This window comes from Rhyacophila brunnea, unplaced genomic scaffold (assembly GCF_057557595.1).
Source record: "Rhyacophila brunnea isolate RB1 unplaced genomic scaffold, BYU_Rbru_1.0 scaffold_16, whole genome shotgun sequence".
NCBI lineage: Eukaryota > Metazoa > Arthropoda > Insecta > Trichoptera > Rhyacophilidae > Rhyacophila > Rhyacophila brunnea.
The window spans coordinates 38863563-38889486 of NW_028232816.1; the positions used below are offsets into that span (position 1 = coordinate 38863563).

At 34.3% G+C, this 25924-nt stretch overlaps 1 protein-coding gene across 1 annotated transcript in view; it reads right to left on the reverse strand.

Moving 5' to 3' along the window:
• The window catches only part of LOC147074696 (uncharacterized), a 69030-nt gene continuing 43106 nt past the window's right edge, over window positions 1-25924 (reverse strand). Inside the window, 9 exon segments of the mRNA XM_085943455.1 lie at window positions 1-14; window positions 722-1147; window positions 1217-2614; window positions 2687-3407; window positions 4563-4859; window positions 5049-5479; window positions 6250-6451; window positions 12422-12555; window positions 14769-14879. Coding sequence (XP_085799581.1) covers window positions 1-14; window positions 722-1147; window positions 1217-2614; window positions 2687-3407; window positions 4563-4859; window positions 5049-5479; window positions 6250-6451; window positions 12422-12555; window positions 14769-14879 — 3734 coding nt within the window.

Genomic DNA, 25924 nt, shown 5'->3' on the forward strand with positions numbered 1-25924 from the left:
TTAAAATGGCTCTCCTGTAAAATCAACATTATGCAGTTAACAGGTTATGCCCAAACAACACCGAATATTATGTTTATAATTATGTATCTTTTTTCGACCATGTCTCATCCTAATAAGATCATATGGGCCTTCACAGAGTGGAGGTTTGTATTAACAAATTTTGTTTTTTTACGAAAAACGGATGTTAGCCACTTGTCAACCTATTAGGTCCATACTCAACCAACCCATACACAAATTGAATAATAATATGTGTACTTTCCAGACCCAGAATTCAAACCTGTGACCCACGGCGTTAAATGCCGACACGGCCATCGTGGGACTGACATATTTACATATTGTTTTCTCTATTTCTTCTTTTCTTTTTACACACATTCAGTTCGGTTTACCCACTAAAGCCGTAGATTGTCGGAGATATCCGATGCTACGAAACTATTCGTACTAGCTCTACAGATAATAAAATAATATACTTGCCTAAAATTTAAACAGTTCTACTACATATCAAGCATACTTATTTTATGTAACCCCATCCCTTAATTATTATTTAAATAGTTTACTTGTATAAAATTGCACGAGTTAACAATAATTTCTATTCTATCATTGCACTAACATGTTATGTTTGTCACATTATTATCCGATACAGTTGTCCTAACATCACTTGGCGTGGCCACTCTCATAAATGTTACGTCGCCACTTATAGAACTAGGATGAGACGTTTCCGAACCTCCCTGTTTGAGTTCGAATCCAGCGCCACTGTCAATGGAACCACCGAGCAACGAAGCTTTCCGAAAACTCCCGAAAAACACAGAATGCGTCTCGACACTTTCGGCTCCCGATTCACTTCTCGCATCTTCCACCGATTCGTCTGTCTCACTTCCACTGATCCTTTCATTTGCCACTTTTCTTGCCCTTATTTTTCTTGATTCATCAGATTCTGTGCTCAAATATCCTGAGTCTTCAATGTATTGGTTTCCAGTAGCTCTTCTCCAACATTTTCTCACGGATTCTGATCTATCTTTTTGTTTTCTTGGAGAAACAATATGTCGTATTCTTTTTCCTGCTTTAGGAGTTTGTAACTCACGAAACGGTGGTTTTCCAATAGTTGGTTTTATTGGAACTTCTCTTAAAGATTCTGGTGAAGTTAAACGATCTAAGTTTCTTATAGCTCTTACACGTTCTTCCTCATAGATTTTTGGTTGTCTAGGAGGAAGTGGTATACTATTTTGATCTGCGTTTTCATAGTCCGAGGCATCTTCTACTGTGGCAGAAATCCCCGGTGGACTTTTTTGAAGTCCTGATGACGGTCTTCCTGTCATCACACTGGTCTTATTATCATTCCTCGAACTAGGACTTCTGCCGCTGTCGTTTTTTGGCGGTAGTGGTGGTGCCATCTTTTCACTTATTACCCTTCTCGGTGGCTTTGGATGCTCGTAAATAGGTATACTATCCGCTGGGGGAATAACATCCGGTGGTGCTGGCTTATTGACTCCTTTGGAACTTGGAGGTGTAGATTGACGCTGCCTCTTACAATGCCTAGACTCTAAAGTAAGAAGTCGGCCTTCGTCAGAATAAACTACGCCTTTGCCATCACCAACGATTTCGTAGTCTGCATATCCTGGTAATTCAGTTGGTTTATAATTGGTATCTATCACTTCACTTGTCGAGTTGGGTTTGCCATTCTTTTCATAGATTTCCCTCAAACTTTGAAAGTTCCCTTCCTGTTTAGAATCATCAGGATTATTTTCTAAGCTTACGTAGATTTCTCCGCTTTTGATCATTTCACCAATGTGACACTCTTGCAACGTATTTAAAGAAAACGTTCTCTCAGTTAATCTTGGACCAATATCAATTTTAATTTTACTCGGTTTTCTGTCGAGGGTATCTGGTTCAAATCCATCTGACTCGTGAATTTTAATATAGTTTTCAGGATTCTCCTTCACGACTATTGTCAATTGGCCAGGTCTATCGTTTGGGCGATCGTATCTTATAACTGATTTTCTTTTACCAAACGTAGAACAGTCAGACTCACTAGGAGAAGACGGAGTACTTCCAAAATTGTATCCATTATTTACATAAACCTCACTAACAAGACTATAGTCTCCATTACTATCAGCAGCTACTTCGGGTAAGCTATAAATATGATTATCAAAAGCACTCGTTTGTAGTTTTTCTACAATTTCATAATCATCGTTATTCTTTTTACTATTGTCATTGTTTGATGATAATGCTGATGTTGGTCTACTTATAGTGTTGACTTTATACGTTGCATTTCTCATTGTCATTTCTTCATCCAAAGGCAGAGCAGTACTAAGACTTGGACTGGCTTGCGATGAAGATACATCACCGTATTCAGTTGGAGTACTAAGTCCTTGAATTCGATCACTTCTTTCTAGACTATCAGTCTCATATTCTATAACAGCTTGTCTTTTTGCAACAACGCCATCAGGATAAACTTTAATCGTTCCACTAATAGATTTATCTTTTTTCTTTTCAATATTTGCAGCTACTTCAGCATGGTTAACGATCTTTGATGTATTACTTGGTACGCTGGTTATATGTTTGTCAATTGCAAGAGCTTCGTTTATCATATCCGGCATGACTCTATTAGGTGGCAATGCTGGTGGAGGAGGTAACCTAGATCTTAAATCGATACGATTTGACATTCTTCTTCCTTGAACTGCTTCAATACCAACTGGTGAAATATCTTTAATTGTTGCTATAGTCTTTTCAGAGCGTCCATTCTTCATACTAGCGTGACTAAAACTTGGAAGAGGAATATTGAACGTGCTGTAGGAATTAGATGGTTCAGATCTAACAGAACCATCAGATCTTTTCTTCTTGAACAGAAAATTACCAGCATTATCATCAGCATACAAGGATCTAGAGTCAAAATCGTACCGTTTTCTAGGATAATCAGAGTTATCTCTTGGTAATGATAAAAGGGAATTCAATAAACCGTTAGCACTTGATACAGGAGTTTCAGGAATTATATCTGATTCGGCACTATAAACACGTGAAGTCGAAGATTTCAGAATTGGTACTCCTTCTAACCATTTTCTTATACTGATCTGTTTATTCACACCGTTGGCTGATGAGCAAGAACTGCAAGTTGCCAAAGTCCTGAACTCTGGAATATAAGCTGAGAGATCATACATGTCTCTGCTTTCGCATCCTGGACAGCCAGAGCAGAAAGGTCTTCTGCGAATATTCTCTCTTTTGAGGCTGACAACGCTGCTTTTTTGGCTGCCGATTCTGTAGAAGTCAAGAGTTGCGTCGATGGAACGGTAGCTGTCTTCTTCGGGTATTCCAATGAGACTCGGTGTAAAACGTTTGGTCGCCATCTTATGCTTTGCTATCGATATCACTTCTCTGATCTTCATCAGAAATTCCACAGCAGCTGGAGGAGGAGCCTTGATAATAAGAGAATAATATAAATTTGTAATTAATATATTGTCCAATTTATTAAATAATAAGTAATTCAGCTACAGATATATGGATTATAAAAAACGATTTATTACATTTTGTTATATGGGAGGACTTGCATTATCTTGCAGTATATAAAATGATAATTTGTCACCTCGTTTCTAACTTTTTGTAAGGAGAAAGTTACTTTTTTTAAATTTCTATCAATGTTGTATATTGTATAGTAATATTGTATACTTTTGGTCTGTCTTCAGTAGGCATTGCCTTTATTTTATCAATCAACTTCAGACTTTGTTACCTGTAATTCTACTATGCACTACAATATGTCTACACCGAATATATGAGGCGTCTAATTACAAAAAACGACAGGTCCACAATTGGATATTTGCGGGAAACAACGTTTTTATGTTTCAAGCTTCTTTTCCGTTGTATTCTATGTCAAAATTAGAACCAAATGGCAATTTGTTTCAGCCGATAAACTCTCAAATGTAATAAATATAGGCAAAATAAAATTGGACGTAGCGCTTCTTGTACCTCACTTTTTATTTTTTTTCGCATAAGGCATATATTTCCGTGGCACTGTCATGATTTTACCGGATGCTACAGCATGGGAGACGCCATTTGCAATATTGAACGTTCCCTTATTGGTTGACTTAAACACGCGCGAAATCAACCAAGCTTTAAATAATATGAAACACGGACTTTGCGCTTTTTGTAATAAATTGAGACTTAAAATATATTTTTTCGTAGGGTTTTGTCGCGTTTTGGAATTTATCGATCAATACATATTTTGTAAAATTATACAAAGATTACGTGCGTATTTTTTTCTCGATTTTGACTACATGTGGACTTATCGCCTTTTGGAATTATACGACTCTTATTCGGATTCAATATTCAAACTCGGTGAACAAAAAACTAATAAATCATACTTACAACAAGTTAAAACTGCGACGACGATTTTAAGTTATCGTATTTTCCTGGTATTGTTACAAAACATTGCATAATCAATATATAACAGTGACATTGTTGTTTTACAAATAATGGACTAACTAAGTGAATAAGTTTGAACTACTTTTACTAAAGTATAATTGAAAGAACTGTATCTAAAAAATTAAGTCATTAGTATTATAAAATTAGCTTACCATCAAGAGATGTGGTTCAAAATAAGCCGGATTAAAGTACAGCTTCCTCCTCGTACTTCCGATAGCCCTGATGGTCTCCGAAGGTCTGTCGTCTCTCATATCTATTGTTTCAATGATTGAAACGTTCTCTTCAGGCAGTCTTTCCATGTTGGATTCGTCTCGGTAGTAAAGTGTCTCTGCAAGGCGCATGCGCTCAAACTGTCTGATGCGGGCATCGTTGTGAGAGTCGTGAGCCATTGGGTGAACCGTCGCTGAAGTGACCTGATGCTATGTGTTAAAAAAAATATTTTTTTTAATCTAGGAGGCAGAAAGAGTATTGGTCTGATCACAAACAATAGTAGACAAATGATATTAGTATTACAGAACGCGATTTCCCAGGATTTGAAATCGTAATATGATTTTAAAAACGTCATATTTTTTCAGAGTTTTTCTAGTATGTTTGCATGTTTTATAATGTCAAAAAATACTTACGCAAGACCTTTCTACATCATCTCTTGTAGTCTCATCAGTCGGTTCATCAGCATCAGAAGGACAACTTGGAGAATCACTTTCAAACATCTCTTCGTTTCCTTTATCTCTTTCTCTAAAATGTCTCCCCAATCCCATCAAAAGTGGATTACTCTTCACCATAACATCATCATTAATAGAACTCATGACGCTGGCTTTTTTTTCTCTGTCAACACCTGTCAAAAGATCTCTTCTCTTAATATTTTCTGGATCTTTAGTATTTCTTGGTTCTTCAGATTTAGTTCTTCTCTTCTTAATGTGCAAGTAGAGAAAGACTGATGCTACATATATTAGACCCAGCATGACTGAGCTGATACCGATTGCTATGGATTCTGCAAGGCTTAGACCGGCCGATGCTGAAGTCACATCTGAGGATCGAGCATCCGGGGAGAAGAGAACTTCGCTGACATCTGTTTGAATAGAAAATATTATTTTACAAGTGAAATATATTATAATATTGATACATAACTACCATAGTTTTGGTAGATATGTGTAAGTGTGATCTTTCATAATGCATATAAAGAGAATCAGAATCATGTGGCTATATAATCACTATAAAAGTTCAGTGATGTGGATCAAAAAATAAATGCATTTATTATGTTGGAGGTTTTCTGTGAATGATACATTTCACAATATATTCACGATACAAATAGCCGATATACTTGATTACTTGTAAGGCTAGGTTAGGTTAAGTTTTCGTTCTTGAATTCATGAATTTTGCCAAAATCATTAAAATTGCATTAATGGTCATATTCAATCTAATAAAATTGGAGACCGTATGGCGTATAGTGTACGGTCATCTCTTTCCAATAAGACAGCTCACGGTGAACTGTGCCATGGTGAAAAGTTTGACGTACAATTTACATGACGGAACCATTTATTAGACCATGTCCGATCCTAATAAGATCATTTTGGGCCTCCACATGGTGAAGTTGTATGAACAGATTTTTTTGTTTTTACGAGAAATGGATGTCAGCCACTTGCTCAACCTATTAGGTCCATAATCTAACTCTTAACATAAATTTTAAAATAATATGTGTATTTACCCGACCCAGGATTTGAACCTGGGACCCACGAGATTATAAGCCAATCGGCCATCGTGAGCGTAATATAGAACCTAATTTGAAAGAAGTGTTTTTTAATATATGATCAAATCCACAAAACATATAGTTGTCCTTACTCGTTACATGCCTGGCTGGTGACCCAGCTACCCTGAAGGCAGCACAGGGCGTGAACACTCCATGCAAGCCTCTCGATCCTGCCCCGCCGGGAGCCAAACCGGAGCCCATGCCACTGGAGGCAGCCCCCACATCACGGCAAAGTAGCTGCACCACCAAGAGGCGACCTTCCATGCGAGACCGGACCTCTGCTTCGCCTGTCCACTGCAAACATATGCCAATGTTAACATAATTTGAGTTGCCTAGAATCATAACTCACATGTTCCAAAAATTGAGTTTTGAGATAATCGCAAAAAATCACCACATCACTGTTTTTTGTAATAAGAAGAAAACTATTGAACTCCCTTAAATATTAATGAGTGAGTCAGTCGATTTACATTATTTAAATATATATATATATATATAACACTCTGCTGCAGACACACAGCACACTATGAGAAATATAACTCCCTGAATGGTTAGAAAGGCCTTGATGACAGAACTCACATTGTGCATTGAAAAATGTGACTTATGACACCACCAGATAACTTTGTCAATGAATTTCACATGGTTTAAAGTAATTTTGATAGCAACATATTTTTCTTTATATAGATTATTGCCTTTAGAATCACTTATTAGTATATTTCTACTGAAATCGGGCCATTTTTAACAGGAACTAAGCAAACTATACAATATTAATTTTGCCGAAATTTACCAACTATCTGTCCCGCCGAGATTTATAATAAAGTAGATATTATCGAATTTTGAGATATTATTTCGGACACATAATAATTATTACTTATCTATTTATTAAAAAAAAACCTATTGATTGCATAACAAATTATTAATTCAAGACGTTCACAACATGACATTTAGAATGAAATAACAAGATAATAAGATAGAAATAACGAGTAAATTAAGTTAGTAGAGAAAAAACAAGCCAAAAAATAATTTTATTGCAAAAAATTAAAATAAATACAAATTCGTGTGTACAAAAAAGTGTCGAAGTAGGTACGTTTCTGAGGTATTCCAAATAATGTATAGTATATATTATGTACCTTTTGCTGTTAGATTAATGATGTTAATATAAAAATTTTCCGATTTATACGTGTTGATAAGAAATATGTATTATAATACCGGTACTTATTCATCAAAACCAAAATACCTGTGTTTTCGTTATCAAAATAGCAGAATAATTAATTAACTGAATTATCCGACAAACAATACAATCCAACATATATTATTTATAATTAACTATTTCTTTTATTCAACGAATAATTCACAAGATTTAAGAATGTACCATTCTGATTATTGAACATACATAATACTAAAATTTCTTTCTGCGCACATTCTTGAAATGCTATCATTGACACAACTGGAATTCAAGCCGAGGATCTTTTTCCTGCAAGTATAATATACTCCAAATTCCTGTCAATATTACGATCGATTAACTGGATATTTCACCTTTACCACCCTTGTGTTGATAATTCAGATAAGGTGATAGCACTTTTGCGATACTTAATAATATTTTAATGAAATGCAAATGAGGCATCTCAGCTCCCCAAACCCGTTCACGCAGCAGTTTAATGGCAAAGTTAAACGTCTCCCACGAGCGGGACGCAGTTAGCCCCGCTGCGATATTGCCAGCTTGGATTTACACTGTGATAAATTAATAACAATTCTGTTGATGTTGAGTTTGCTGAAGTTAATTAATATGTTTTTATTTAAGGGGAATGTAGTTTTTTCATTATGTTTATTGGACGTCGGTTTGATTTCTTGCAGTGGTTGCCAACCTTTTTTGTCAGTACCGTTTATCAATATCGAGAAAATTGCGATTCATTTTTTATTATTTTGTGTAAGTTGTTTCAGAGCATCAACACCACTAAGTCATTTACGCAGATTACGTTGACAAGAGAATTCATTATAAGTTTGAGTAAACCATACCATTTATAACCTTCTCATAACAGTACGTCGATACAGGCATATCTCAAAAGCCTCCAGTTTTCTTACAGTCCGTTCCTTCAACGTCTAGGCTTTGACTCCAAAGACCAGTATCGATATGAAATAGTACCTGATCGCACTTCAACATCAAAATATCTATACACATTAAAAATCATTACATAAAAAATAAAGTTTGATGCTTTCGCGGTTGTTTTTTATCTAAAGTTTTATCTTAGCTAATAGGATTCCTTTTGACATTCTAAGAGCAACGTTTACATTCATATACCTACGAGTCCGAAACGTCGAGTAAAGAAGGAAGAAGGAAACACGGTGGAAACCCAAAAATCTACTACATTACATAAAATGTATTTTTAAAAACAATCTATATTTTATTTATATGTGATTGAATGCCATAGAATTTCTTTTTAATTATTAATTATTTTTGACAAAGCGGCAGTCATAGACAATATCATGCAGAAAGGCTTAGCAATCAGAGCCTATCATATTGCGTACATTACGATAGACATGCTTAGGTCACGTGACATAAATTCCACACAAAAATCACCAGATTTTCTCACCAAATAATCCAATAAATACGTTCGAGATAAATGGCGTGTTGTGTCTTTTTTTTTTAAAACCGCTGACAAATGGTTCTGTAATCTGTATATATTTATAATACATTCCAACATATACGACAAATTAATGTCGTTGGCAAATTAAATTATTTTTATAATATAATATAATATAATATAAGTGATTATTTAAATACGTCAATATGCAATAATTAAAATATATTTTTCTAAGTTACTATGGCGTATTCGCCACTGGAGTAATAGTGATCGTGTCATTATTTATTTTCCCATCACACGACATTAATTGATTCCATAGGTAGCAGTACCGAACAACTATAATTGTCATTAAATGTATTTAAGGCTATACCTCAGCTGAGGCATGGTCTAAAAAGATCGTGACTAGGCGATGCGCGGATTGTGCAAGTGACGTGTGCCGAACGAAATATAATTTGTCATAAAAATCCAACATGCGTCCATTTAATATGATGTTTATTGTTATATTACCAATAATAATAGTATATTCATTGGCATGTTTCCTTTTTTAAGTACATACGTAAAGTTTTTTAGTCATCTTTACACGATTTAAAAATATTTTCATCCGACGCCATCAAAAACAATTCGACGTGCAGACAGTTCGACTGTCGGTCTCCGAATGGCAACGCGTCCGAAATTTCATTTCACATACAGTTGAAAATTATTTGCTGTTTCACTTATGTACCCTCTTAATGGTTTTATGGATACTGTACCCAGGGAACTCAGAAATAATGGGAACTGAAATACATAACGGGTAAGGCGATAGCAGGTAACTGACTCGAGTAAGGAAGAATCCGGGTAAATGGGTCCGCCATGACAGATACGTGAGAAGTCTTATATATGCGACTACAGCGACTTCCTGTTATCGATGAGATCTTGTTATCGGACAGTACAGCGACATGATTAAATTTTTTGCACGACTTACCCACAGAATGAACTCACACAACATATGGTTTCAGCAGGATGGCACCACCTGGATTACTTACGGGTAAAACCAGGGAACTCAGAAATAATGGGAACTGAAATACCCAACGGGTAAGGCGATAGCAGGTAACCGTCTAGAGTAAGGAAGAATCCAGGTTAAACTAACACACGTGTCAAGAATACGTTGTACGTCGAATACTGAAAACTGCTCTCGGTTAATGCATTTACGATCATTTAATGTTGGTGTATTACACACACTATTGCACGTGCATAATGCGTGCTTCATTTTTGTAGGATACTAACACATTCAAAACCCTGCATCAAGATGCGGTGCATTGAATATAGCCATCGGTATTCTATTTATTATCTGTTCTGTGACATATACCAATACCATATCGTGTAATATAAAGGCTTTCGCCACATCCGCAGTAGGTATCTATGTACAATATGCCACTGATACATGTATAATAATATATTCCTCCCTTTTCATATTTGGTAGTTGGAAACACCTGAGTTGTCAAAAATCCCTCTGATGGGTAAAGCACGCTACAAACATGGACGCTTAATCTTGAACTATTAAAAAACCCGGTACTTACGTATTCAATATTATTTTATTGCACTCCACGAAAAAATTTAAATCACAATTTTTAGGGCAACCTGTGAAAACATTATTATCTTGGCAGAGGGTATGAATCAAGGTTTTACTGATAAAGGAGGTTTTAAAATATTTTTAATTACGAGTTAATGGAAGTTGCTCGTGAAGCAATCAATCGTGATATAAAAAACCATCCGCCCACTGATTTTGTTTTATTAATTTTTCCGTAGATATGCAAAACACGCACCACAAATATAATGGTAAAAACAAACAGATCTTGCACTGATGCAGAAGTCCCACAAAACAAAAAATACTATGTGATAATATGGGTATATAGCCAAACTACTGAAATGGAATGAATACATCAATTGAATATCGGTATTAATGTTAAGTTTTCGGCAACGGAAATCCTTACCAACGGCCCCAATCCTTCACGTGGTCCAGTGGAAGGTTTATGTCAGTAATAAGACTCGATGGATGTTAATATTCAGAAATGTTTATTCGTCAATTTTCAATTTATAGTTACATGGTGTAAAAATAAAATGGAAATAACTCAGGAGAGTTCGATCCGCAGTGAAAGAACTCGGTGAGCAGAGCTGAGTTAAGTTTCAACAAGTTGAATGGTCCGAGTTGAATGATATCAGAATCATGGCCCCCACATCCTAAGCGGCCCCCAGACTAGGATCTTTGGCGGGCCCCCCTACCTATCGATAAAGATAAAAGCAGTGTGACGCTCTACAGTAACGTTTTCCAAATGGTGTACGCGGTAAAAATAATGTGTATATTTAGTGTTTTTTAGTATATTTTAATACATCCATTTGAATTATGGAGTTGTCGAGTATCGATACACAATTAAACATTGTATTGTCCAACCGCATAATCTAAATAACATTATTGAAGAAAGCAGGCGACTTTTTTACTATTAGAGCAAATTTGTGATGTGTGTTTATCTCACTTATCTGGTCGACTCGCCAAGCCGGGCCCCTCCAGAGCCGGGCCGCCAGGCTAAAGCCCTTTAGGCTCCGCCCCACCTTGTGGGGGCCATGATCAGAATCAATAGTATACATATGAAATTGTAAGTTAGTAATATTAGTGACGCTTAGTTCATGTACAAGGGTTTAAATGTGTAATAACTAGATAGAGTGGATAAATTGGGGTTGATCAATAATTTAATATTGAGTAGGTACAACATTGCAATAGTCGAAATCACACCGATATGATTAGCAACTTAGTGTGTCGATGAATTAAACAAAAGACAATCTATTGTCATTTTAAGGAAATATCATAGAGAGGGAAGTTACAAATATGTACATAACATTAATACCGGTATTTGTCAAAACATATTATAGAGAAAATAAGAACCGATCAATAAATATAACTAAGTATTAAAATCTATTTTAAACACTATTTTATAGCAAGTACCTCTCTACATTTATTATATTGACTTTTATAAACATGTACTTATATAGATCATAATATTTTAGAACTGATAGTTTTTACAAAATACTGTAAGTTCTGGTACAGGAAAATCTCACAAATATTAAACGTTTGTTGGCTGTATTTGAATTTTTTCATTTTCGGAATAATAATTTATTTATTTATTTAGAAAAAGAGTATTACGGCATTACAGCAATTGGCCAATGCGCCATAATACATAATAAATACAAAATTATAAAAATATCTTAATTACAAATAACAACTAATATAACAAGAAAGTTAAAAAGACAACATGTGTTTATGTAAATATTAAAGAAACATTATATATTTGGAGTAGGTATATTTGAAGAATTTTGTTTTAATAATATTATTTAACTTTTTTGTTGGTTTAAGTCAATACAATATTTACGCTTTGGCAGCATAAAACTTATACATTAAAGTTAATATACAATATAGTTGTATCTAATTAAAATATAACATTAAAATACATTTTCGAAAAACATAAATGTGTATGCTTTCTTAATATAGAAAATACCGGTATTTCGGTATCGATAAATATTCGAATACCGGTTTTTAAATACCGGTACTACAATCCCTAGTGTTATACCTTGTGGATACACCAGCGAGTATAGGGAGGTTATAGCTTCAACAACACTAGAAGTAAGCAAATTAAATTAAAAGAAATATACTTACTTGTAAAAACGTTCTTCCTTCATCTCTGAACAGAGAGAAGGGCACGTCAGAGTCAACTGTATTACGCAGGTCCACGAAGCCATTTCTGGTTAAGAATTGAGCACCTGACACTGCACAAATTGGTGTACGAACTCCTAGAAATGAAAGAGGATTTAAATATCGTCGAGTAGAAGTTACAATATTAAATCAGATACCTGCAGAACTATTCTAACTAATTAACACTAATTTTCTTGATCTGAAATATCACGGATATCACTTGGGTCAATTCTGTATACAAGGTCGTTATCTAAATTGAAAGTTAACACTAATTAACAGCTAACTGTAGAGTCACTATGTATGCGCAATGACACTGACATTTTTTTATATTATCTGACGTTTCATAAACCTAAAAAAGAAACTGAAATTATGTATGCCACAGTGGCGAAGGGTGTAGGTAGGCTATTAAGATTCGACATAGATACTGCACACTAAACTTTGACATTGAAACGTGATTCTTTTCATTGAACTAAGACTACAGTGTGTAGATAGTGTTTGTTAGTTTTTAAAATATAATTAAACCCTGCCTAATCCAAGCCATAGTAGATAATAGTCAAAAAATATTCGTTTTTCATGTATTTCCGATACAACATTTCACGGTGAAGTGTGATACGGCGAACTGCATACGTACAAATTTCCGGAGATGATTTAAAATATCGTATTACGTTATTCAAACTATTGCAACCAGTTTGTCATTTTTTGTAAGCATACATCAAGTAACGTAGTGTTTCAATACTTGCTATTTAAACACAAAGTGCCTATTGTCTAAATTCTAGGAAAATTGTATCCGCTGTGAATCACTGATAAAGTAATGATTAATTATTTCAATTTTATTTTAACTTTAATATCTTTTTCAGTTTACTTATAATACGAGGGTGGGTCAATAATTCCTTAGAAAAAAGCATTAAAACAGTTTTTATTTTTGTATTTTTTTTTATTTCTCAACATAATCTCCTTGGAGCTCAATACACTTGGTTAGACGTTTCTCAATTTTTTTTAAACCGTCAGAAAAATAAGTTTTCGGAAGGTCCTCAAAATAAGCATTTGTCCGATCGATCACTTCTTCATTTGCAAAAAAACCTTGTCCACTTAGCCATTTTTTTAAGTTTGGGAAAAGGAAAAAGTCACTGGGGGCTAAATCTGGCGAATACGGTGAGTGGTCGACCAATTCGAACTTCAATTCTTCAATTTTAGCCATTGATCGTAAACATGTGTGAACACGGGCATTGTTCTGATGAAAGAGGATTTTTTTCCTGTTTAAATGAGGCCATTTTTCTTCAATTTCGTTTTTTAGCTGGTCCAATAAAGATGCATAATAATCCCCTGTTATTGTTTTTCCTTTTTCCAAATAGTCAACGAAAATAATTTCACGTGCATCCCAAAATACAGTAGCCATAACCTTACCAGCTGATTTTACGGTTTTCGCCTTCTTTGGACATGGTTTGTCTTCGCAATCTACTGCTTTGACTGTTCTTTCGTCTCGGGAGTATAGTGGTGTATCTATGTTTCATCTACAGTCACAAAGCGGCGAAAAAATTCATCCGGATTGCGTTGCATGAGCGACAACAGGGCTTTAGAGGCCACCACCCTATTGCGTTTATTGTCGACTGTGAGCAAACGCGGCACCCATCTTGCAGAAATATTTTTCATGCCCAATTTGTCATGTAAAATAGAAATGACGCTACCTTTTGAGATCCCTGTAACCTCAATTATCTCACTCAACTTTAATCTTCGGTCACTTAACACCATATCGTGGATTTTATTGATCATTTCTGGCGTAGTCACCTCTACAGGACGTCCTGAGCGTGGTTCATCCTTTGTTGATGTACGACCACGTTTAAATTCATTTAACCAGTTATAAATAGTTGCAAGTGAAGGAGCAGATATGCCGTGAACTAAATCCAACTCATTTTTTATTTCCTTTGCTGTTAACCCTTTTATATTAAAATGTTTAATAACAGCTCTAAACTCAATTTTCTCCATTTTCCATTTTTCCATTTTCCACAAGCAAATTTTTTTTTTAAATGTACGAAAAACACACAACAACCCGACCAATCTGATTGAAACTTCGCAGTATACTGAATCGGTAGTGCCGCTGCATGAAAACAAACCGCTTACAGTACTAGTCGCGCCACTTGTCGGCTTTTCTAAGGACTTATTGACCCACCCTCGTATTATGTAAGCTTGTGAAGTATTATCAGTCTACTCATATCAATCTACAAATCGGTTCAGTAGGTAACGAAAATTGCGGGATATCAAATATTAAAACTAGAATTTTATATTGATTGTAATTAAAGTATTGATGAATTACCTGGAAAGCTGATTTCTTTTGAAGGGTGAATGATTTGTCCTTGCAGAGGTAGAAACACGTAAGGGACCCTTTGTCCTGAAGACCCGCTTCCAAATGGTGCCACAGAACATTCTAAAAAGAAAGATAGAAAAAAACAGTTACTTTCAATATAAATACTATCGACCGAGGAATTTGAATTTAAATTCTAATGGATTTAAGTTTTGGACAGGGTAACAAAAATGTGACACACGAATGGAAAAGATCAGAGAATTTCAAAACCTTGGCTGCATTATGAGATAACAAAGGTTCAGCATTCTCCAACCCGTTATCATAAAAAACATAAACAGTAGTAGGTAGAATGATGTCGCATATGAGTGCAGCTCCACCGAACTATTTCAAATAGTAGACGACAGTGCGATGATAGTCTTAATGGCGGCTGACCTCCGATAGGAAATGAGTCTTGAAATGAAATCAGTCTTTTTTCATACTGGGCGACGATACGCGGACTAAGTCGCGAGATATCACTAGTAATGACTGAAACAATAGATACCATACATTCATAAAAAATCTGTTTATCTTGAAAATATTATCATCATCAGCCGGGGTCGATCCACTGCTAAATAAAGACCTCCCTTAGCTCCCTTGCTAAATACAGTAATGTGGGTTCCATGACAAAACAGAACAACGATAAATATAACTATGACCTTTCAGGAAAAATATAAATTTAATATTGAAATTGTCCTATCTCTATTATGTTGATAGATTTTTAATAGCAAAGATTTTCAATACGCCATAATAAATCAAATTATATACCTAATTTCTGCATTCCTAATCGCTAGAAAGCCTCAAATAGACGGGACTTAACTCGGTGTTGCCGGCAAGCTTATGATATATCATCTTAATCAATATAATAATATGTTCAAAATGATTGGGTGAGTAGGTACAACGAAATAATGACCTAACCTAACCTAACCTAACCCAATCTAACCTAAATAGATTCCACAAAAATTAATGTTTCATTTTTTCCCTGGCTATTCTGTTTTGTCACTGTTCTATTTTGTCATGTGCTGTTTTGTCCGGTTACCGAATTATATTTGTACTAGATTTTTTAACTACAAAATAAATTTATTCCAACCTTATTTATGGGTGTTATAAATTTTCCTTAAAAATATCGACGATTCTTTTATTGGCAGTTATCCGTTATTTATTATTAAAACGTCACTTGAAAGGAGTATTAAAAATTCTGTGCCAAATAAAATAAACATCTTTTTGCGAAAATAATTGACTCGTAAATTAGCATCTTTAATACGATTAAGAAATGAGATTAAACAAAAATTCTCCAGTATAAAAATACTTTCTCGCCATTTTTGTTGTTCGGTGAAAATATAACACTTAATAATATATACGAGCGGTGCTCATTATATGATTATCTACCTCAGCAAGGAAATGATGAAAGATCTAAAGAATTAATAATTTTTTTATTATTATAATTCATTGTCAGTTAAATGCACTTCGTTATACTACCACTATCATGGCCCCCACATCCCGAAGCGGGCCCCCAGGCTAGGATCTTTAGCGGCCCCCCCTACCTATCGCTAAGGTTAAAGGCAGTGTGACGATCTACAGTTGCATATTCCAAATGATTTTCGAGGTAAAATTAGGGGTATTTTTTTTTGATTTTTTGCATTTTTAACACACCCACTTATATGTTGTTATGCACAATAGTTATGGACTACTTGTCGAATATCGACAATAATGAAAAATTGCATCGCACAAACAAATGTTATTAAATATTATTATGTTTGAAGTGAAACAGCGCCGCAGGTGACATTTTCTTGCTAATAGTGCAATTTTGTGATGTATGTTTATCTCACTTGGCTGGGCCCCCCTTAAGCCCGGGCCCCCAGGCTAGAGCCCTGTCAGTCCACCCCTTATGGGGGCCATGATCACTATACTTGCAATGCTCTTTTTATATTTCCATTGTTCTAAAAACCAGGTTTTCACAGCGCCCTTGACTTTGTTATCGCTTTAAAAGTACTGTTTTAAAAGTTTTTTTTCAAAATTCAGCGGAACTTGTTAAAACAAAGATATTTACAATCATCGTATGACTTGAAATTATTAAAATAAGCACCAAATTTATCAAAAATAGTCAAAACCAAAGAATTTTGACTCTAGGCAGGGTCATATTATACGCATTTCGTATTAAGAACGTTGAAGGTAGTTCAATTTTCGAATCGAACTATTGTATGTACATATGCTTGTATTGGTAACAAATTCATTATTTTTCTTCTTCTATTGGTAGTCCCGAAGAAAAATGGTGGCTCGCGTTTTGTTTTGAAGTTGGTTGCTTTGTTTAATTAATCTATGTAAGTATTTATTTTATATGATTGTTCATCTTAAAAAATATAATGGTCAATGTAACTTTTGGCTGTCAAAAAATTGGCAATTTAATATGGCAATATTTGAGATGTGTGAAAATATCAAATTGAATTTAATTATTCACTAACCCTAACCAATCCTGCATACCTACATACCTAAATATATTCAGGCCGGTGCATCAACCTGTGTTATGATCGTAATACTGGATGTTGTGCTTTCTTCGAATGCAATATGGTTAACTGTACGTAGAAAATGCAGATTGTTATAATGAATCGAAGATAATCAATAACTAGATATACCGTTGTAACTCTCAATTCAGTACCTCGGCCTAACTATAGCCTTGGCCTTATCCCATATCGGAGATCGGACACCATCGGGACGATCTTTGTTTTACCATCTGTAACCTGGAACAATTATGTGGATCTATATTCATACCAATAATAAAGACTCTTAATTATTTACAAAATGCGATGTCTTCTTCTATTAGGTTTTCTTTTGATCTTTCGTTGTATAATGTAGGTATAATAGTATGTTGAGTTTGTCCTTTCATAATGTGACTGAAGTATTGTAGTTTTCCGGTTTTGGTACTACACATAACTTCTTGGTCCTTTCTCATTCATATTTTTTCAATAGATGGCTTTATGAATACCTCGGATTTACTAGAAAGCGAAGTTAATATCACTTGAGATACCACATGATGCCAATTTTTTTCTGTCAGATCTATGAATTGTTAACAACACACATAATTAACAAATTAATACTATTTACTGAAAATACAACATGATGAAGTTTGGATTTAAATTATAAAATATAAGTTATATCGTATATATTATAATAATATATTTACCACCCACGGTGGCCACGCGGCTTAAACGTTGGACTATCACGCAGTGGGTCTCAGGTTCGAATCCTGGGTCTGGCAAGTACACATATTGTTTTTCAATTTGTGTGTGAGTCAGAGTATGGACCTAATAGGTTGAGCAAGTGGCTGACATTCATTTCTCGTAAAAAACAACATCTGTTAATACAAACCTCCACTCAGGCCCATATGATCCTATTAAGATCGGACATGATCGAAAAAAAAACCAATCCTAGGCATTTAAGTATTCAATGCATATTTCGGCAATATCTGCACTTGTAAGCGTGTATGTAATTAACTAGTTGGGTGAATCTGAAATTATAGTGGAATGCCATAGTAGAAGAGTGAAGTAGTCTTAAATAAACCTGCAATGCAAAGTAATTTGTAACTAACTTAACCAGTAGACCGGAGGTTCTTGATTTCATCAAATTTCATAGATTTAGGCTAAAAATCTATAGAATACGTTCTTTTTAAACATCTTTGGTCCAAACACTGATCCAAAGGTACTTGGGCGATAATTAATAATCACTAGCTGATAATTCAGTTTAATTATTAGGATTATTAAATAATTATAAATGGAGTGTTTTATAATAAGTTATAACAAATCGTTTAGTCTATTATAAGTTAGGTAACAGCGTCATGACTATTAATAATGATAATCAACATTTTATTGGACTGGATGAGTCGGAAGCACTTGGATGAATAATTATAGACATGGCCGCAGTATACCGCACATCGTCAGGATTATTAATATCATTTACTTCACCCGTAATATCAGTTAATCTGTTTATGACTCAATTATAAAGTTTGCTAACGAAATTTTAGTGTTGTAGCACTTATAATAAAATTATGGGTTATCAGTTATCAGTAAGAACTAACTGTTTTAAATTTACCGCCATTTTGCACTGGTATTACTTTATCATTTCAAATTCAACTAGTCTAGTTAGGGGAAATTAGTCATGAAAAATATAGACTGCAACAAGTACAGATCTTAAAAAAACATTGTCAAAATAATGGTTCAATTACTCCTGATTACAAAAAATGATTTATGAGAAATTAGCCAATATTTATTATCCTGAAAAATTACGACTTTAGACACTCACTTTTTTGTCGGGTCTGCCGAATGGCATAATCTGTTCTAACGCCATTACAACAAAGGTGATATTGCTATAAATTCCCGATGCTTTTTGTCGAGTCTCCCGAATGGTTCTGTTCGAACGGGTTCGCTCAAATAATGAACATTTACACTAGAAACACTGTTCTAACGCCATTACAATAAAGGTGATATTGCTATAAATTCCCGATGCGTGATATCGCATAATAGAAATTACGTGACGTCTACCTATACATGTGCAAATGTCGCTATGCGCGAATTTACTTGCTAGCTACTGTATTGAGTGCGTTGTCCATTAATAATGTCATTGGCAAGAGGTGTCTTTGGCCAGTTTTTTTTAAACGTGATTAGAAATGTGGTGATGGTGAATGGTAACCATTATTGTCGAACAAGATCTTCTTGTCCATGTGTTAAAATTGTGAACTAACAAGCCCTTCCTATGCAGTTAATCGTACTTCCGTTTTCAAATGAGGATCGCCCCCAAACTTATCATTTAATTTTACGCTTCTGTCGTGTACGGATGTATGAATTTACGCAATTTGATGCTTTTATAATTAATAAACCTATGTCTAAAACGATCAGGAGTGATGTTAGAATTATTAAAAGTAAAAGTTTGGTTTACTTCAAAGAAAAAAGCAGTCGCATCTGAAAAGAGAGCCGATATATTATTTAAACACGCGTTGCCGCCATGTTAGGTACGACATGATTACATTTTTTGCACGACTTACACACAGAATAAACTCACACAACATATTATGGTTTCAGCAGGATGGCATCACCTGGATTACTTACGGGTAAAACATAATATATTATTAAATTCAACATTTGATGAGACGATAATTTTAATAAAAATAAAAATAAACACAATCCAAGATGGTGACCTTGTGATGTATTAATGTTTATTTTTGGTTAATACTGTGCACATATACTATAAAATATTCTCCCCTTTAGGCAATAATTTCCAGACAAGGGAAGTTAATTTGACCTAATATGACTTGAGTAGTTAGTGATCGAATCAAATCCATTTTAGGCATAGATATTTACCTTTTACCTGCATATATACTGAATATACATTGATAATAATTATCTCAAAATATTTCAAATATCGACTTTCCATAAAATATGCATTCCAGTTAGTTAGTCAAGTTGACCGCAGACCACATAGTAAACCCGTTTCAACTCGCGGTGTCCATAAATAAAATCGATGGCTTATTTCAATAATAATTCAGGATTTCAATCCCATTTTGCGCATTGCAATGTCGAGAAGCGGATTTATGTCACCTGTATTAGAAGCTTAACTTCGCCCATGAGCTTGACTATTCAGATATCAGTTAAATACAACGTATACACGAAGATATCACAAAATCCACACAATTAAATTAATATCTTTGTGAATTAACATTTACGTGGTGACAGTTTTAAAATGAAATGTTTATAGCCACGGGGTGAAATAATACGTTCAATAAAAATCCAAGCAATATTAATAATTAATAAAGTTCAATATATTCCATTTGAGTCGTTTTTTGCTACCCGGGTTTCGCCTTTCGGCATCTTCAGGCACTGCGTACACTCGCCAAAAGGCAAATAAAAACTGACCACGAATACTGTTAACTACTAATTATCGAGTGTATTAGGTGTCAGAATATTTAAAAGGGGGCCTCGAAATAGTTCAAAGCAGTCATACAATAATTATTAAATTATACCAAATTCTTACAAGGACAAGTCACAAATTGAGTACAGAAACAACAATCTCTACAACTAACATCAAAGACGCTAAAATAACACTCAAACAGATACACACAAGTGTTGTACACACAAAAAACCACTAATATTATTAGGTGTCCATTTGTATGTCCGTATTATTTTAGCTTTGTTTTTTGTATTGTATATATACCTACCATTAAATTCATTTATTTTTGTTAATTCTCCGTGATTTTCTCTACTATGGCACTTTTATTAAATTATCTCTCTAAGTAGTTACGTCTGCTCCTAAGACATTACCTGGCGTAAAAACTGCCGATGCTTCACACCCAAACGTAGGGCTTCATGATACGCTATATTAAGACTTAATTTACTGGACTTAATGTAGTGTGGGAGGGGGTTGGTTTGGAGGGGTCATTGTTTGTGTTACTCTAAAATGTTGGAAAATTGATAGGTACTAATATTAAAACAATGATAAAGTACGAGATGGATTTAGCTTTCAAATGAAAGCATAAAATATCGAAAGACGTTAAATATTAAAAAAAAACTATTCATTACAAAAAGTGTATACAAATTACAATAAACTTTAGTACAGTTTCGTATAATCCATTTGGCGTTTGATTTAGTAAACTGTCAACGCGCAGTACGTAATACAGATAGTGCATAATGGACGGCATATAAAACTAAACTTCTAGCATAATATGAAATATAGCCGCTATTTTATAGCGTATGTAGAATAAAATATTCTACGTAAAAATTATTCTGGTATTACTAGTAAATTATGTAAACATTTTATTTCGTTTTATCATTACTTACGGAAGAAACAACAATCTTATATAGTGTGGGAAGTAGTCATGAAGTAATGACCGAAGCTTTCAATGATTCGTATATTATGCCACGTCGATAGGCTGTGTTATGTTAATGTTTGCCAAATTATGAAAAAATATAATAAATCAATGAGTTTTCATATACGATTAATGTAAATCTACTATAAGTATATAACCCTGGCAGTGGAGGCACGACGATTGTCTAGGACAGTGATCGCCAAGCGGTCGCTCGCGAGCTACCAGTAGCTCGCGGTGGCATTTTGGGTAGCTCACGTATGATATTTTATCATATTTATAAATTTGAGGTTTAGTGACTTTAAAACACTTGAGCTGCTTGGGCAATTTGTTTCAGCTCCTTTTATTAATTTCGAACTATTGCGCTCAAAATGAAGGCATTGTTTTGTTCTACCTATTTATGTGAATCAACGTTTTCCACTATGATGGTGGTTAAAGGTAAGTATAGAAACAGGCTCACAGATGTACATCTTGATAATTGCATTCGGATGGGAGTGACAATGTACTTACCGAGAATTGAAAAAAATGGGGAGGAAAGTGAATGCCATTCTTTTGACTAATTATTTTTACTTTACACACTTTTCACACTTATTTCAAGATATGTTTTAATTATTATTTTGTTTATAAATAGATAATTAAAGTACACATTTTATGTTTTATTGGAAGTTCGATGTATAATATTATATTGTATGGTTCATTCGTGGTATATTCGAATAATATTATATTGTATGGTTCGATAAAGGACGCTGATAAAAAATATAAAGAAGGAATATAAATATTGAGTAGCTCACTAGACAATTTCAATTTCTGAAAGTAGCTCATGTCCCTATTGAGTTTGGAGACCACTGGTCTAGGACCTAAGTGGTGGGGTTTAGCCATTAATTATTAAATATACATACCTACAAATAATATGATTTTATTAATTTTAAATGAGTGATTTTTCAGAATAAATAATATGATAATCAGAGTCGTTACTTGCTTAATCACATCTAAAAATCGTGCTTAAAAAAATTTACCTAATAATTAATAATAATAATTATTATAGACTTACCACTATCGGTTTTGAACAATGATATACAGTTAACTTTTTTTTACTCAGCTCGGGGTTATTTCGCTATCTGGTATGCATATACTAGCGCTAATTAATGCATTCACATAATTTTTTGTATAACGAGACTTGTACCGCGATAACGGGATGGAACCGAGTCATCCCGGTCAGCGAAAAATAAACACCATGGCTTTCTTTGTACATTCATAGGTACCACCACGGAATGCTGAGTATTTAATTAAATTAATTATTTTATTACATCATAATCATTATGTTATTACATAATTATTTACAATCACTGCTTTGTTTATTTGTGTACTAATAATAAATCACACCCACGGTGGCCGCGTGGCTTAAGCGTTGGACTATAATGCGGTGGGTACCAGGTTAGAATTCTGGGTCTGGCAAGTACACATATTGTTTTCAATTTGTGTGTGAGTCAAGGTATGGACCTAATAGGTTGAGCAAGTGGCTGACATCCATTTCTCGTAAAAAAACAAAATTTGTTAATACAAACCTCCACTCTGTGGAGGCCCATATGATCCTATTAAGATCGGACATGATCGAAAAAAAATAGCGTCGGGTTTAGATGGATTAAATAAATTAAATAGTTCATTAATTTTGACCATGTAATGAAGTAGGTATAATATGTCTAATAATATAAATATTGGACGTGTATTTTTGACATGATAGTAGGTAGGGTTGGTCCCTACGAACCCTTAAGGTAGAGCTGCTTCTGAACCTCGGTTACCATCTACACAAAAACTGATGCCCAGGCCATGAAATTAAAATTGAAATGGCAAAACGAGACATAGCTATGTCATAATTGGACATCCTACCATCCAGCATGATTTGGCAGAAAACCATTTCTTCTCAACTATAATTTATATTTATATTATATTGTTTAAAATCGCAAACAATACTTATGGTGAAACAGGCCATTTATGTAGGTCAATTAAATTTAAAAAGAGAGCTGATTTAGCAAAAGTGATAATAATTATTTATTTACAATTTACGAAACAAAACGCACCTGACTGTACAACTAAAAATCAAACATGCTTTTCATTGTCATTTCAAAACAGTAACACGGTGCAGTTTTTCAATCTATAAATATGCTACACAAACATGTACTTTTAGACACTCCATCAATAATTCCTAATGAGCAAGTCAGCCGCTTCACACTGACGTCAATCTGTTAGGTAAATTTCATAGAATCTAAATCAGCACTTCAGGCTTACCATATTGGGCACAAATTACTTATCTGCTGTGAAATTTGAGCCGCATAATATTAACTTGTAATCTTGAGTTCATAATAACATTATTGTAATTAATTATTTATGTGGGAAGAATTAACGGGTAATTCCTTATAACATGCAAACCCAACCTGATTATCGTCATTTCAATTCACTACCCTCGTTTCTATGCATCATCCCCATAGCTCTAAGCAATCGATGGAGGGCGATCAGGCCGTGAGTCTGGACGTGAGAGGAATATACAATAAGAAGACTGGAGGCTTTCAAGATATGGCTGCATCGGCATTCCACGAAGATAGTTAAGGTTGATTACTAATCTCTTTACCAATGATGAGGTTTTACATCGATCCAATAATACAAGAGAACTGATAGATGTTATATAGTGCAGAAATGCTGCATACTACGGCCGTATTTTCTGTAATGAGAAAGTATGATTTACTGCAATTAATAATGTAGGGGAATGTAGAGGGTCGTATAAGTGTAGATAGAAAGAGATTCTCTTAGCTAGGCAACCTCCATAAGTGGAAATCTTCTCCCTCACAAATACCCTCCATATTATAATTACTTACAAGATAAAAATAGCTTTTTATATACCACGTTTTTAAATTTTCTGTTGAATCATATTATAAACTTGACAATTCTATGTATTAATAATTTAGGACAAATAAGGCAATTGTCAACAAATCATTTTTTTGCTATTTTGCAATAAACAAACAAACAAATATAGAATACTGAAATGTCATTTTGATTTCAATAGTAACGCACGTATATATTAATAATTTAGTTGCTAGGACCATCCCCTTAGCAACCAATAATAGTGGATTGGATTACGGATTTCGTCCGAAATAACGTTTCATACAAAACAGAATTAACTGAAAATGAATTCAATTCTACTTAAAGATGGCTAAAATGTCTCTAGTCTAGTCTCTAATGGTCTTGCTAGTCGGGAAGCTAGCTAAAAATCGATTGCAAGATTTGTACTGGATAAATAACCACCGGACAAACAAGAATACGAGCTAAGAAAACGTGGTAAAATGAGAATCAAGTCTTCAGTTCATAATATAATCAATCTTTCGATCACATCGATCTCACCAGTACATCATTACCCGCGATTATAATCTCACGCTGTCATCTGTTTCATCTTTATTAAACTAATATTGTATTCAATATATTCTTGTAACGATGAAACTATCCTTCAAACACCCAGGCAACAACTACCTTCTCTCTCCTTCACATCATCTACTGTCAAAATACTTCCAGGAAAAGTTTCTCTTAAATTAATATGGCAATATTACATTTTTTCTTGATAAATCAAGATGGCGGGATGCAAATACCGTAATAACCCATCTATCTCTTCACACACTTCAGATATCAGTAACAATAACTTAGTCATCTGAAATCGTCGCCATGTTTGTTTTTTTCGAAGGCTATATCCAAAACTGACTGATTCTGTATAACTAAATAGTAAATAAAGTTCAAATTGAGGTTCATGTCGCCTACTATCACGTGACGTCACAGTAAACTGCCGCTACGGAAAAAGTGTGTAATGTCGTTTTTCTTGGTGTTTAAAATGTTATCAGACTGCTGCTCTAGCAAAATCTGCCGAAATCACCAGAACAACAATGAGGTCACCTGCACAGCATCGACACCTGCATGACTCAATGAACGTTTTTATCATCTTCTACATGCATCCACGTTTCGACTGTCATGTCAAAATCACGTTTTTTTTGTTTTTAGCGGTTGGCACTATGTATTTTCTATAATAATGTTGTCTATTATCTATGGTCTGAAGGTTGGCTTCTGTTCAAAATACTATCTATATATTAAATTTATCTAATATGTCATGTTATAAGTAATTTTAACGCACGCACACGTATAAACTGTTAATATAATTGAAATAATTCAAATTACTAATAATAGTTGGCACTCTATTCTTCAGTGAATTTACAGAGATGATGATCGTTCAAAATATTCTGCAAAA